Below are 14,750 nucleotides of genomic sequence, written 5' to 3' on the forward strand. Positions count from 1 at the left end.
CACTTTCTAGGTTTTCGTAAACTTTTTGTGCAGAGAGTCTCCCTTTTCGGAATCCAGCATATGGCATAGTCTTTGTGAGTCGGTCTCCATCGCAGGAGGACTTTACCTGGGGACCCCAGGCTGTAACATAATAATGTTCATAAACATAGAGATTCAGCGGAATGACAGGCTGAGCGCAATTTCATTTTTTAACATCTTTCTCCTAGTTAAGATGTTAAATGTCCATTTTTCAATTTTATCAGATATGCAATTACAGTTAAAGGACAAGCGTACTTATAAATAATAATTTTGAATGGAGAATAGAGTATACTGTCCTAAACTTTTTGAATTATGCAAATCAAATCACGCAATATAAATTTAAGCATATTATTATAGTGTAGAATTTCTGTCACAACAAGACTGCAACCCATAGTAACAACTATAAACAGAACCTTTAATGTGTGCCCGGGGTATTTTTGTGTTATTTATTAGACTATTATGAAGAAATAGCAAACATTGTTTAATTTGTGGAGTAGCTCATAATATTCAAAACAAAACAGTAAATCTCTGATATACTGGGAACTCTAAATAAAAAGAGGATTTTTGATTATGATCAGTAAAATCGTCTTAAATTGACCTTCCCCAAGAATGGCAGTAAAATGCAGTATGACTGCAACTGGTTTTCAAAAATTATCCTAAATTGATTTGTAAAGATAATATTATTGTATAAAATTTGCATAAAAGTGATATATTTATTTTACTGACAACTTTGTTTTACTGACTCAGTGTTTTACCAGGTAGCTGCAGCTAGCTACTATTCATAGAACTTCATTTCTTAAGCCGCTCTAAAAATAAATTATAACAGTTTGTCGATATGGTGCCAGAGAATGATGTAAACTTTGTTGGGAAAATCGAGAGAAATGTGTAAGGATACAGTTCAACAGTGCAGCATTTTATTTTTTAATTTTAAGCATGTTTATAATTGTAACTTTTAAAAAGCACTAATGTTCTACTACTCACAAATATATCTTCTTCTTGGGCTATTTCAAAGATTCGAAATGAAAATGATGTATAAAATGTATAATAAGCTTAGAGGCTACTGGTTTACATGATGGTAAACAAACAAATTGATTTGCATGAGTATTTAAGACTTAACAAAGATCCCCATCAAATATTTGATTTAGAACTGATGGAATAAATCATGAACTACTAAAATTTGTCCTATAATTTTATACTGATAATAAAGTTACTGGATAAATGCCACATTTTGGAAGTTAGAGTTTGCTGAAAGGTGTTTTAGCTAGCACTGTTCAGGAAATATTTTATTTCTATTTCTGATAACTGCTAACTCCGGTTTACTGCAGCAATTTTCTTTCCCCTTACTGTGCTTTTCATTTTTAATGTGAACAATCAAAACCCTGATTTACCCTTTAATCAGGGTTTCACTGTATTGAATAATTTTTGCATATTATTTAATGCATAATGGTAAGATCCTTAAGATAAGTTTCTAAGAACATGAATTTGCAGATTGTAGCTTTTTTTGAAAAGTCCGATTGTTGATTAATTACTTCGTTGGCACATAAGTTTAGTTAAAAACAATTGTTTATCGATTGAGGAGGCATAAAGCTGTAAAAAACTCCAGTTCAAACTGAAATGTTTCATGTTTAGCAATGCTTCAGCGCTGCACCATCTGTGTCATTTGCTAGTTTGAAGATCGACGCTCAGATAGCCCGCCAGATATTCGGGGAGTATCATGAGTTTTTTGTGGGGATGCCACCGAATTCAAAAAACAATAACTCTCTGCTGAATTTGAGAAAAAGTACTGCAGGTAGGCTTTACATCCTGTGTTAAATGTTTTTCACTGTTCAGATCAGATTTCTATAATAAGCCCCAGTAACTCTTCCCCTCACAGTAAAACACCCAACTCCAGAAATTTTCCAAATAAGGTGTTCCTGGTACGATACAGTTTTAGACAAACCTTAAATAATATATCATTGTCATGCCCGAAGTGGTTTGTAAATGTGCCGTTGTTAACCCCAAGCGTTTCAGTCCCTCATTCCTACCACTCAGCATTGCCTAAGTTTCGAAGTGGAATTTTTAAAGATAATTTTATAGAAACGGTTACGATTAAAGGAATGTAAAATAAAACCTAACGTTTCATTGAAAAACTTATTGTTTCATTGAAATGTATCCAAGTTTACTTGAACTGGAGGGCTCAGTTTCTTTCTTTCAATTGTATCCCAATTGCAGGGCTCTTATCTCCTGATCTGAAGCTTATCACGACTAAAAGTGTGTTATTGAATACGAGAGAACCTCCCTATAAACCTTCAAAAGCACCGTGTTTGTGTACGTATATTGTTTTATTTCTTATATTCAGCCAGTGGTGTAATGACAATTATCCCGGAAAAAGCTGTAGAAAGAAGGCCTGACTTTTCTTAGGACATGTACATTAGGCCACTGCACTTCGGCTGCATCTATTTCATTCATTTTCAGTATATTATCTTGTTAACACGTCATCTTTAATTGTCAATGTATAACATGTTTGTTTATGATACATAAAACTTTTGATTCTTTGTAAACAAATTGTGAACTTTGTACAAAAGAAAACAAGCCGCGCTCAGATATAGTTTTGATCTGATGAACTTCATAGTTTTCTATCTATCATGGAAGAAATCAGAGTCCTTATTTTGCCACTACAATTCTTGAACGTCTTACTTTCAGAATAAAACAAATATTACAAATATAATCTTACTTTGCTATTAATTTTATATCACAAGTTTGAATGTTTTTACGAATCTAAATAAAGTATTAGAAGGACCGTTTTTCCTTTTTTTAAATTACAACTGCATTCACTTTTCAATCATTCGATTCACTTGAACTTTGCAGTGACAAATGCAAACCGACCAAGTATACAAGTTGGCCCGATTTATACCTAAAATGTGTACTGACAAGTTGCAGCTCTCCACTTTAATAACCATTTTCCTTGTGTACCACAACCTTTATTTGGACAAAATCTGGCTTACGGGTATATGACTCCCATAAAACAGCGCCTCCCAGAATGTATATGTTTACTTTTTTTCTTCTGATTTATGTATCAAGTACTTATTGCTTCTGATTATCACTTCAGATTACTTGAAAGTGTTCATTACGTTCTTCCCGAAAGGTTTACAAATTTTAATTCATTACATATGCGCACAATTCAAACCCAAACTTTATTTTAAGCGGTCTTGCAATAATGTCTTTCAATATAGGCACTCGTATCCTCTCCCAATAATCAAAGTTGGCTATTCAATAGTTTAGATGTATGATAATTGTAATTGCATTATTCTGAAAGCAGGGAGACTTATAATTTAACACGAATCATACTTGCCTCCCATAATGCTAATCACATGCCTCCCAAAATGCTGGTATCTGGAATTCTCATTTTGACATATTTTGGTACTGGGTGAGTTGCATAGAGGTTGGACACATCTGATCCGTTGCAGAAAATCGGGTTTACAAGGTCCGAAATGACTTAAAAAGATTTTGTAAAAAATGGAAACATTTGAGAATCTACGGGGATTTTTTGGAAACATCCATTTTTTATTTCGGACCTTGGAACCCCGGTTTTCTACGATGGATAAGATGTGTCCAACCTCTATGCAACTCACCTGGTACAAGTCACCTGGTACTCAATCTGATGATATGGTATAAGAAGCAATATGAACCTTTTGCATGGGTTGACTTACGTCCATATATGTTGAAATTTTTATAACAAAAAATGAATCAGCAGCACAGTACTGTCTTAGTGGACACTTTAAATACATTTTTTGTGCTGATATGCATTTTGGGAGGCATGGTTGACATTCGTCGCAAAATATTCTCTGATACAATTTTTGATTTTTAATAAACTCGATGTACCGTTGTTGGAAAAACTATTGAGATGCCACCCTGAAAAGCTACATTCTGGGAGGCATAGGGAAAATAGATTTTGTACGAACTGAAAATTGGTAAAAATGTCATTCTACAATTTTGTAAACCCCCGGGAAGAATAATGAAGAGTTTAAATAAGGTATCAACACAGTCTTCTTGATTATAAATCAATCATGGTGAGCATGAGAGAGGCCGGAAAAACAGTATACATTATGGGAGGCATATACCCGTACATAATATATTTAATTAATCAATTCCCTAAACGTTTTTTCACTGTTTCCTAGCACCACCTTGTCTCGGAATGCTGTGTTTCTATTTGTTATTTCCGCTTCAGGGCAAAAGACAGTGTCCAGTAGAAAGAGCACTACATTTCCCGGATTCACTGCTCCCGCTACTGTTACACCTCCTAACAAGACTAAGAGTCGGATCAGCAGTGAGAATTTTAATTCATTAATCTAATTAATTAATTTAGTTATAATTAATTTAGTTATAATTAATCTACTTTATTAATTTAGTTATAATTAATTTTACAGCTTAATCTAGAGCTGGGTATTATAAGTAATTCTGATGTCGAAACATTACAAATACTAGTAGGAACCCGTCTAACTCTAAAGAGACTGCATGTGCAATAGTTATTTATTTCGCGATTTTGGCACCACTTGGGGTCAACATTTTGGGACTTAAAGTTCTTATTCCTTGGCAAATTTCTTCATACTGATAAAAAGGCCATTATAAAAGCATTCGACCCACCCAAAAAAGTTTCAATTGTTTATCTCTCACGGCTTTTGTGGAAAGTCGTGTTAAAGCTGATGCCGTGGTGTCAGTAAAATGGCAACAGACATACCTATATATAATATATATCGTCTCGCTTTATATATATATAGTAATAATCTCTATATCTCTACCCTATTATATATCTAGCCCATTTCTAGGTCAATTAAATTCTACTGATGACATAACTAATTATACATGATCTGATCACCTCTGATAATAGGGGGCCCTCTAATATTATTTTACCATCAGATCTGAAGTAATGAAAGAAAAACCTCAGTAATTTGATTACTAAGACTTAGTAATAACCAAATGAAAGACTCACCCCAGTAATCTATCAAAAAAGCAAAAAGCATTAAAATTAAATAACCAACAACCATGTAACCATGTAATGTAACCATGTAATTACAATTAACTTCCCTACCCACAAACAAGGACAAAGCTCCCCGAAAATGTAATTTTATTGGTAGCTTCTCCATTTTTGTCTAACCCTCATTTCGTAGAATTTCGCCGTGGTTACACCACGCAAGATCAAATTTCCCTACAATGTAGTAATTAGTTGTACAATGTACCAGTACAATTGGCATTTACCTTGTAAATCAATTATTTAGATTGGAAGTATAGTTGCATTTGAGAGTGGAGAGTGACACACGTGGCCATCGCGATTTTGTTTTGCGTGCATAACCATTATCGCTTAATACCATTCAGCTCAGCGCTTAACATGAGTTTATCAGGATGCTACTAAGGAACCTTTTTTGAAGTGGCTGAATTTGAGCACCGAGTAATCATTAAATCATTATGCTTGGGCCACAAAAATATTATTATGCCATATATTCCAGAAATCGAGTGAAATTTATCCTATTTGAAACCTGTGTGATGAAATTTTCCGTAATAAATTTATTCCCTATGATATTTTTTCCTTAACCAGAGGTTAACCCTAGTTACACTACCTAGTTACACTACCCCTCACTTCCTAGGAAATGACACGCTCAGTAGGAGTTCACTAAAATATTATCAATTAAGCTTTCGTTGCAACCCGGCTTGGCATGGGTGGCATCGCTATCAAAGGGATTAAAATTGTTACTGTAGATAGTTTTGTTACAAATTCAGCTAGGTTCGTCCCTGGGCCAAAAGGTCAACCATTGAAGTCACCTTGTCAAGGCTTACAATTATTAGACGGTTGGAATTTCATAACACGTCAAGCTCAGCAAGTGCTCATTAGAATTATCACACTACGGGGGCCTGTTAGACAACACCAGCACAATCTAGTGGGACCTCTGTGTTAGTGATCTCAACGAAAAGTGTTTCAAGATTGTCAGGAGCATTTACATAACTTTTCGATTCGGCTTTGTATTGGTTCTTATTGTCCAATATATACACCCAAGGCCACGACATTTCTTTTTCCCATTCAGTTTGGAGTTATACTCACTGCTGTAACCATCAATTTGTAATAAAATCTTTATTTTTCATCAGCAATGTTTGTTTCAGCTAGCGCAATACTGCAAATTTCTCATCATATTGACTCATTATCGTTTAAAGCTGTCAAAGTTAGATGCGATCCCATACAATGTTGGTAAACACAATAGATATAAAACGGCTCTTGATATGGTTAAGTATGTTTTTTGACAGCACGGTTGAAATTTGTCATGTTATAAGACCTACAGTCTTTTAGAATTTTGAATAGTCTTCCCATACTAATGCCACACGAATATAAATAGTTCTGTTATCTGAAATTGAGGGATTACGATGTGAAAACTTATTAGGTTTTATTTGAAACAGTAATAAAATAATTGTTTGATTTAATTACAATATAATTTTAAAATTGACGTGCTTTAATTCCTATATTCCACTATATTACTACTGCTACTGCAATCCGCCGTAATTTCATCGAGAGAATAAACAGGACCTTTTAGTTTTCGAAATGTTATTCGATTATTTATGATTTGAGCTGGGAAATGAATGACTTAGTTTAACAAGTCTTTCAATCATAATCACGTTTCTGATGATTCGCGCTGAATCGGCGCTGAATAGAAGAGACATTAAAAAATCGTGTAAGTTGTTCTTGAATTTTTAATTAATACACCAAACTGTATTTTTCAATTTCCTCCAACAGTGAAGGATTCAGTATCAAGGCCGGACCTTTTTTGGTTCATAATTGTCATTATAACTTGTTTTATACAATGTATTGATTTTGCTTCGTTTAAACCATATATCTGGAGTTTATACGAATGTTTCGCAAGCCAAAATGTAGAGGGATAGGAACTCTGAGACAGTTTTTAGTTTAATGTTAAATTGAAGGATTTAAGAAAGATATTGATTTGCTGACATCTTACTATAAATTCAAAGAAATATTTGTGTAATATGTACGACCCACACCACGTGCAAATTAGTTGAGAAATAGGATTAGTACATGGTAAACCCATGGTAATGTGTTGAAACGCCGGCATGCACGTTGCAAGGATTTGTGAGGGGCATTTTGATGGCTATTTTGTTATTTTTTTAATTTTATTTGAATAATTCAATTAATCATTATATATATACAATCAAGCGTTTTCTTTCAGCATGCAATAAAATTACAATGACCTATATTGATATACAAATTGATAAATGGTACTGCCAATATAATAAGTGCTTAATGTTTGGCGGATGACACTATCGAGAAAAATAAACTTGATTAAACATAATAATTAATTCGGCTGAACCAAACACATAGTTACGTGCCACCATTAACGATAAGGCGCCGTCTATCTACCAAATTTGAATGACAATCAATAACAATAAATCAAAAACATATCATAAATAATTATATGGATTTTGTACATTACAATTCCGTCACAACGGTAAATGATAGGACAAGCAGATCGGAAATTTGACGGACAGAATTGTAACCAACAAACAACACATTTCTGAGGAACTCATAAGATGATTACGTTGGTGTTCAGTTAGCTATATTTTAATTGGCTTGTATTTTCGGTTGTTTGCGATGGGATATTGTTGATGCTAATATAAACAGACTACCAAAGATACTATAAAGCTTCCTCTGTGTGACCACGGACTTTCTTGTATATATATATTATGTTTGACATGACGATTCATGACGTTTAAGCGACTACGTTTTCTTAGTTTCAGTATACTTTATCTCTACGTTTTCATTAACAATTTTGATTGCCATATTACTCTATTTAACTATCACTATGACTAATTTAACCTTTTAAATTTATTATTTTTAGTTGAACTATGTTAAATATAAAAGGGGATTGTTGCTAGCGTCGATTATGTTTTAACCCTACCTTAGTCAGGTTGAAAGTCTGATAGCATAACATGTTATGTTTGATTTGACCAAACTACTGCCTATTCATTGCTATATAAATTATTGCTGTTTTTGGATACTTTAGAAAAAAGTATTCTAGCAAGAAGTGAAAGGGATAAATTATGTTAATGATAAAAAGAAAATGTTTATGAATATCTTAAAGATTAAGTTCAATTCCTATGTTGCTAAGTACGTTTTATAGATTGTTTTATTAATGTGGAGCATACTTAATTGCATTTGTTACTGGGTACTTGGCATTTTAGTTTCAATTTATATATTTATTACTATAATATATTATAGAAATATTCTTGATGAACGTATGATGATGTTTCTGTTTATCTTAATCAATTGAATTGATTTGATTTGAATGGATATATATATATAATATATATAATATAATATCATCATGTTTCAAATCGTTCGGTTTAAAAAGTCTGTACAGAAAGGGTGGTATGTTTGGGAATCACAGAAGGCACAGTGTATAGCATGGAAACAGCAGATCTATTGAAAAACATGATGAAGGAAGTCTAAGTTACTAACTATTCAGCATAAAGGGTATGAAAGAAACAATGAAAGATGGGAGTGCCCTGCCAACACGTGTCAATCCTCACCACAGTAAAGATGGACCATCCTTAGTTAAAAAGAAAAAACCAAAGTGTTAAGAAAACCCGACTACTGGTGTGAAGATCTTCAAAAAATTGAACTTGGAAATTATCAGAAGAAACCAGTGAACCTTACAACCACCCCGTAACTTTACGATAGTTAATTAGGTAGGGCCTCATTTAAAATGTTATAGGTAGTGTTTTTTTAAAATGTTAAGGTAGTGTGCCTCTTAACTGTTAAGGAAGTTTTTGCCTCATTTTTTTTTCTAGGTGTTGCCTCATTTAACTATTACTAGGTAGTGTGCCTCATTTAACTGTTACTAGGTAGTGTGCCTCATTTAACTGTTACTAGGTAGTGTGCCTCATTTAACTGTTACTAGGTAGTGTGCCTCATTTAACTGTTACTAGGTAGTGTGCCTAATTTAACTGTTATTTTCTATTTCCAGTGTGTATACTCTACTGTATTTTCTATTTTCAGCCCACAACATTGCCCCCCTGTTCCCGGAGCTGACTGATGAAAGTGTAACTATAGAGCGAGTCCTGGAGGTGTGGGAGGAGAAGGGACTTAAAGACTCCACTGACAGATCTATCATAGAGTTCCTCAAGGTAAGTGTACTCCAGTAGTAGGGTAACTAGGTAACAGTATGGTAACTAGGAGTGTTACTATGGTAACTGTAGGGTAACTAGGAGTGTTACTATGGCAACTGTAGGGTAACTAGGAGTGTAACTATGGCAACTGTAGGGTAACTAGGAGTGTTACTATGGTAACAGTAGGGTAACTAGGAGTGTTACTATGGTAACAGTAGGGTAACTAGGAGTGTTACTATGGTAACAGTAGGGTAACTCAGTACTCATACTGCGTGGTTTGTTGTTATTTGAATTACAATTGAGAGAGGGGTATTATATCCTCCTCCTCAGCGAGTAGACAGTATGTCGCGTGGTGAGAACCAGATAATACCACAAATACTGTGCTACAACGTGGAGGCGATACTCACTTCTAACGAGGTGGAGAGCGATACTCTGCGGGAGTCAGCTATTGCTGCTTTCAAATCTGTCATCACCACTTTACAGTAAGTTTAGTTAAACTAAATGATACAACTATAGAACGATATCCATTCAAGAAATGTTTAAAATAAGATCCTATCTCACAAACTCCTGAACACTCTCATTTTACCCACACTCAGGTCGAACCTAGCTCAAGTTCAGTACGATATGGACGCTCTGAGTGTTGCACTGGAACGCAGAACAGAGGAGTTAGAGAAGAACCTGCACGAGTATGAGATAGGGCTAGATCTGGAGCACAAGAAGAGCGATGAGAAACTCAGGTTTTTTAAAATCAAGACACTTATTTTACTTCGGAGTATTCCAACAGCCACATTGTTACACAAGTGCAACCAGCCAATTACAGGAAGCCGAAGGATTTGTTTTTAGCCAGTGACGGTTAAGGTAGTGTGTACCATACTTTCTTCGCCCGAGACTTTGCTGCAATGTGCAGCTCCTCATTTAACCCTCACACCCGATTTCTCGAGTATTCGGCTGAGTAGACCGGGAGGCTGCATAGACCACTCTTGATCCTTAGCTGAACGTCAACGACGCTCACCCCACGATCAGGCAGACAGTGGAATTTGAACCCGCAACCTCACGATTGCAAAGCTGGCGTTCTAACCAACTGCGCTACCTGGCCAAAAATTTTATTTTTTAAAGTTTGTAAATTTAAATTTTCTGAAAATTTCCCGTTTTATAAGTACTAAACTGTTTGAATAAGAACTGATTTAATTAAAATTTCGACCAGGGTACAGAAGGAGGCATTCCGACAAGCGAGCCTGCAGCTTGAAAAAGAGAGCGAACTTAAGGTAGAGAAACTAAACAACCAGACGGATGGTATTATTAAGAGGACTGATAAGGAAATAAAGAATTTGAAGAATGAGGAAGCGAACTTGAAGAAGATGATGAACGAGCAGAATGAGGTACACAACAACAAACTCACAAGCTGACCCTCGTTATAAACGTACAGGACCCATCTAGCCACCAAATATGGGCATATATGGTTTTTTGCTCATAACTCAGCCAATTTTTGTTCAGGAGACCACTAGCTATAATTATAAGTAGAGTACCAACAAGAATTGCGCCCGTTGTTTCGTTTTGGCGGACGCTAGATTTCCATTTCACTATAACTATTAATATAAGCTCTAATCAGCTCACCTTATAATAATAATATTGAAACATCAGTAGACTACGCGTGCCACATTCAAGTTGGGCTTATTACAAAATACTATACATTACTAGTATACATTAAAATACTCTCGTGCTGCGCATTCATTGACCACAGACTAGCTATACACCACATCTCCGCAAGCAATCCCCGTGCGCGTGCGCGCGGCAAGTTGACATGGTAACGAACGGAAGCAAGAACGGAACACGACATATATTTGACCCACCTACCGCTATCTCCAAAATCCACGTTTTTCTGCAAAAACGTCCATTCGTAACCTTTCACTATTGCCTTTTTTCAAAAGGGTGAAAAGGAAAAAATTTGGGTTTTGAGGTGATATGGCATAATTGGGCAAAAAATTTACCGAATATGGTAATGGTTGCACCGTGGGTGGTTGGGGTCCGGGACCCCCCCCCCCAACTCAAAAGGTCAGTCACATGCCCTACTATCTCGAAAACGAGTTTCACAAAAAATGTTGGGTGAACAAATTAATCAATAAACAAAAAATGCAATTAGACGGGTTTCTGCTAGTACAATTAAGAGTTATAAGACTTGGTTAGCTTAAACAAAATGTCATGCTAGTTCAAGACAATAGTTTATAGTGTGGTATTCAGGTTGACTAAGTCTCTCTCTCTCTCTAAGATTAAGTATTATATGACAGTTCCTAAGTGAGTTTCACTTTCACTCTGTCAGGATATAAGACTCACTTTCACTCTGTCAGGATATAAGACTCACAAAGAAGTATCTACACGAGGCACAGAACGAGTTGATAAAGTATGACGAGTTACAGGACGCTTACAAGATGGTGGTGGAGGAATACCAGAAACTACACAGGGTAAATACACGTGGTGTGACGTCATGACACGTGGTGTGACGTCATGACACGTGGTGTAATACACGTGTTATCTTTTAAACTACACAGGGTAAATACACGTGTTATCTTTTAAACTACACAGGGTAAATACACGTGTTATCTTTTAAACTACACAGGGTAAATACACGTGTTATCTTTTAAACTACACAGGGTAAATACACGTGTTATCTTTTAAACTACACAGGGTAAATACACGTGTTATCTTTTAAACTACACAGGGTAAAAACACGTGTTATCTTTTAAACTACACAGGGTAAATACACGTGTTATCTTTTAAACTACACAGGGTAAATACACGTGTTATCTTTTAAACTACACGGGGTAAATACACGTGTTATCTTTTAAACTACACGGGGTAAATACACGTGTTATCTTTTAAACTACACAGGGTAAATACACGTGTTATCTTTTAAACTACACAGGGTAAATACACGTGTTATCTTTTAAACTACACAGGGTAAATACACGTGTTATCTTTTAAACTACACAGGGTAAATACACGTGTTATCTTTTAAACTACACAGGGTAAATACACGTGTTATCTTTTAAACTACACAGGGTAAATACACGTGTTATCTTTTAAACTACACAGGGTAAATACACGTGTTATCTTTTAAACTACACAGGGTAAATACACGTGTTATCTTTTAAACTACACAGGGTAAATACACGTGTTATCTTTTAAACTACACAGGGTAAATACACGTGTTATCTTTTAAACTACACAGGGTAAATACACGTGTTATCTTTTAAACTACACAGGGTAAATACACGTGTTATCTTTTAAACTACACAGGGTAAATACACGTGTTATCTTTTAAACTACACAGGGTAAATACACGTGTTATCTTTTAAAACTACACAGGGTAAATACACGTGTTATCTTTTAAACTACACAGGGTAAATACACGTGTTATCTTTTAAACTACACGGGGTAAATACACGTGTTATCTTTTAAACTACACAGGGTAAATACACGTGTTATCTTTTAAACTACACGGGGTAAATACACGTGTTATCTTTTAAACTACACAGGGTAAATACACGTGTTATCTTTTAAACTACACAGGGTAAATACACGTGTTATCTTTTAAACTACACAGGGTAAATACACGTGTTATCTTTTAAACTACACAGGGTAAATACACGTGTTATCTTTTAAACTACACAGGGTAAATACACGTGTTATCTTTTAAACTACACAGGGTAAATACACGTGTTATCTTTTAAACTACACAGGGTAAATACACGTGTTATCTTTTAAACTACACAGGGTAAATACACGTGTTATCTTTTAAACTACACAGGGTAAATACACGTGTTATCTTTTAAACTACACAGGGTAAATACACGTGTTATCTTTTAAACTACACAGGGTAAATACACGTGTTATCTTTTAAACTACACAGGGTAAATACACGTGTTATCTTTTAAACTACACAGGGTAAATACACGTGTTATCTTTTAAACTACACAGGGTAAATACACGTGTTATCTTTTAAACTACACAGGGTAAATACACGTGTTATCTTTTAAACTACACAGGGTAAATACACGTGTTATCTTTTAAACTACACAGGGTAAATACACGTGTTATCTTTTAAACTACACAGGGTAAATACACGTGTTATCTTTTAAACTACACAGGGTAAATACACGTGTTATCTTTTAAACTACACAGGGTAAATACACGTGTTATCTTTTAAACTACACAGGGTAAATACACGTGTTATCTTTTAAACTACACAGGGTAAATACACGTGTTATCTTTTAAACTACACAGGGTAAATACACGTGTTATCTTTTAAACTACACAGGGTAAATACACGTGTTATCTTTTAAACTACACAGGGTAAATACACGTGTTATCTTTTAAACTACACAGGGTAAATACACGTGTTATCTTTTAAACTACACAGGGTAAATACACGTGTTATCTTTTAAACTACACAGGGTAAATACACGTGTTATCTTTTAAACTACACAGGGTAAATACACGTGTTATCTTTTAAACTACACAGGGTAAATACACGTGTTATCTTTTAAACTACACAGGGTAAATACACGTGTTATCTTTTAAACTACACAGGGTAAATACACGTGTTATCTTTTAAACTACACAGGGTAAATACACGTGTTATCTTTTAAACTACACAGGGTAAATACACGTGTTATCTTTTAAACTACACAGGGTAAATACACGTGTTATCTTTTAAACTACACAGGGTAAATACACGTGTTATCTTTTAAACTACACAGGGTAAATACACGTGTTATCTTTTAAACTACACAGGGTAAATACACGTGTTATCTTTTAAACTACACAGGGTAAATACACGTGTTATCTTTTAAACTACACAGGGTAAATACACGTGTTATCTTTTAAACTACACAGGGTAAATACACGTGTTATCTTTTAAACTACACAGGGTAAATACACGTGTTATCTTTTAAACTACACAGGGTAAATACACGTGTTATCTTTTAAACTACACAGGGTAAATACACGTGTTATCTTTTAAACTACACAGGGTAAATACACGTGTTATCTTTTAAACTACACAGGGTAAATACACGTGTTATCTTTTAAACTACACAGGGTAAATACACGTGTTATCTTTTAAACTACACAGGGTAAATACACGTGTTATCTTTTAAACTACACAGGGTAAATACACGTGTTATCTTTTAAACTACACAGGGTAAATACACGTGTTATCTTTTAAACTACACAGGGTAAATACACGTGTTATCTTTTAAACTACACAGGGTAAATACACGTGTTATCTTTTAAACTACACAGGGTAAATACACGTGTTATCTTTTAAACTACACAGGGTAAATACACGTGTTATCTTTTAAACTACACAGGGTAAATACACGTGTTATCTTTTAAACTACACAGGGTAAATACACGTGTTATCTTTTAAACTACACAGGGTAAATACACGTGTTATCTTTTAAACTACACAGGGTAAATACACGTGTTATCTTTTAAACTACACAGGGTAAATACACGTGTTATCTTTTAAACTACACAGGGTAAATACACGTGTTATCTTTTAAACTACACAGGGTAAATACACGTGT

General features: G+C 34.7%; 1 protein-coding gene across 1 annotated transcript in view; it reads left to right on the plus strand.

Annotated features, from left to right (window-relative positions):
• The first annotated feature begins 832 nt into the window (after window positions 1-832).
• LOC134814330 (ninein-like) overlaps window positions 833-14,750 on the plus strand; it is a 53,896-nt gene continuing 39,978 nt past the window's right edge. The window contains exons 1-9 of the mRNA XM_063822425.1: window positions 833-903; window positions 1,659-1,807; window positions 2,230-2,325; window positions 4,226-4,324; window positions 9,053-9,180; window positions 9,493-9,644; window positions 9,759-9,899; window positions 10,367-10,541; window positions 11,508-11,621. Coding sequence (XP_063678495.1) covers window positions 854-903; window positions 1,659-1,807; window positions 2,230-2,325; window positions 4,226-4,324; window positions 9,053-9,180; window positions 9,493-9,644; window positions 9,759-9,899; window positions 10,367-10,541; window positions 11,508-11,621 — 1,104 coding nt within the window. The 5' untranslated portion in view covers window positions 833-853. The remainder of the gene's footprint in view (window positions 904-1,658; window positions 1,808-2,229; window positions 2,326-4,225; window positions 4,325-9,052; window positions 9,181-9,492; window positions 9,645-9,758; window positions 9,900-10,366; window positions 10,542-11,507; window positions 11,622-14,750) is intronic.

Source organism: Bolinopsis microptera, chromosome 4 (genome assembly GCF_026151205.1).
Source record: "Bolinopsis microptera isolate Bmic1 chromosome 4, MBARI_Bmic_1.0, whole genome shotgun sequence".
NCBI lineage: Eukaryota > Metazoa > Ctenophora > Tentaculata > Lobata > Bolinopsidae > Bolinopsis > Bolinopsis microptera.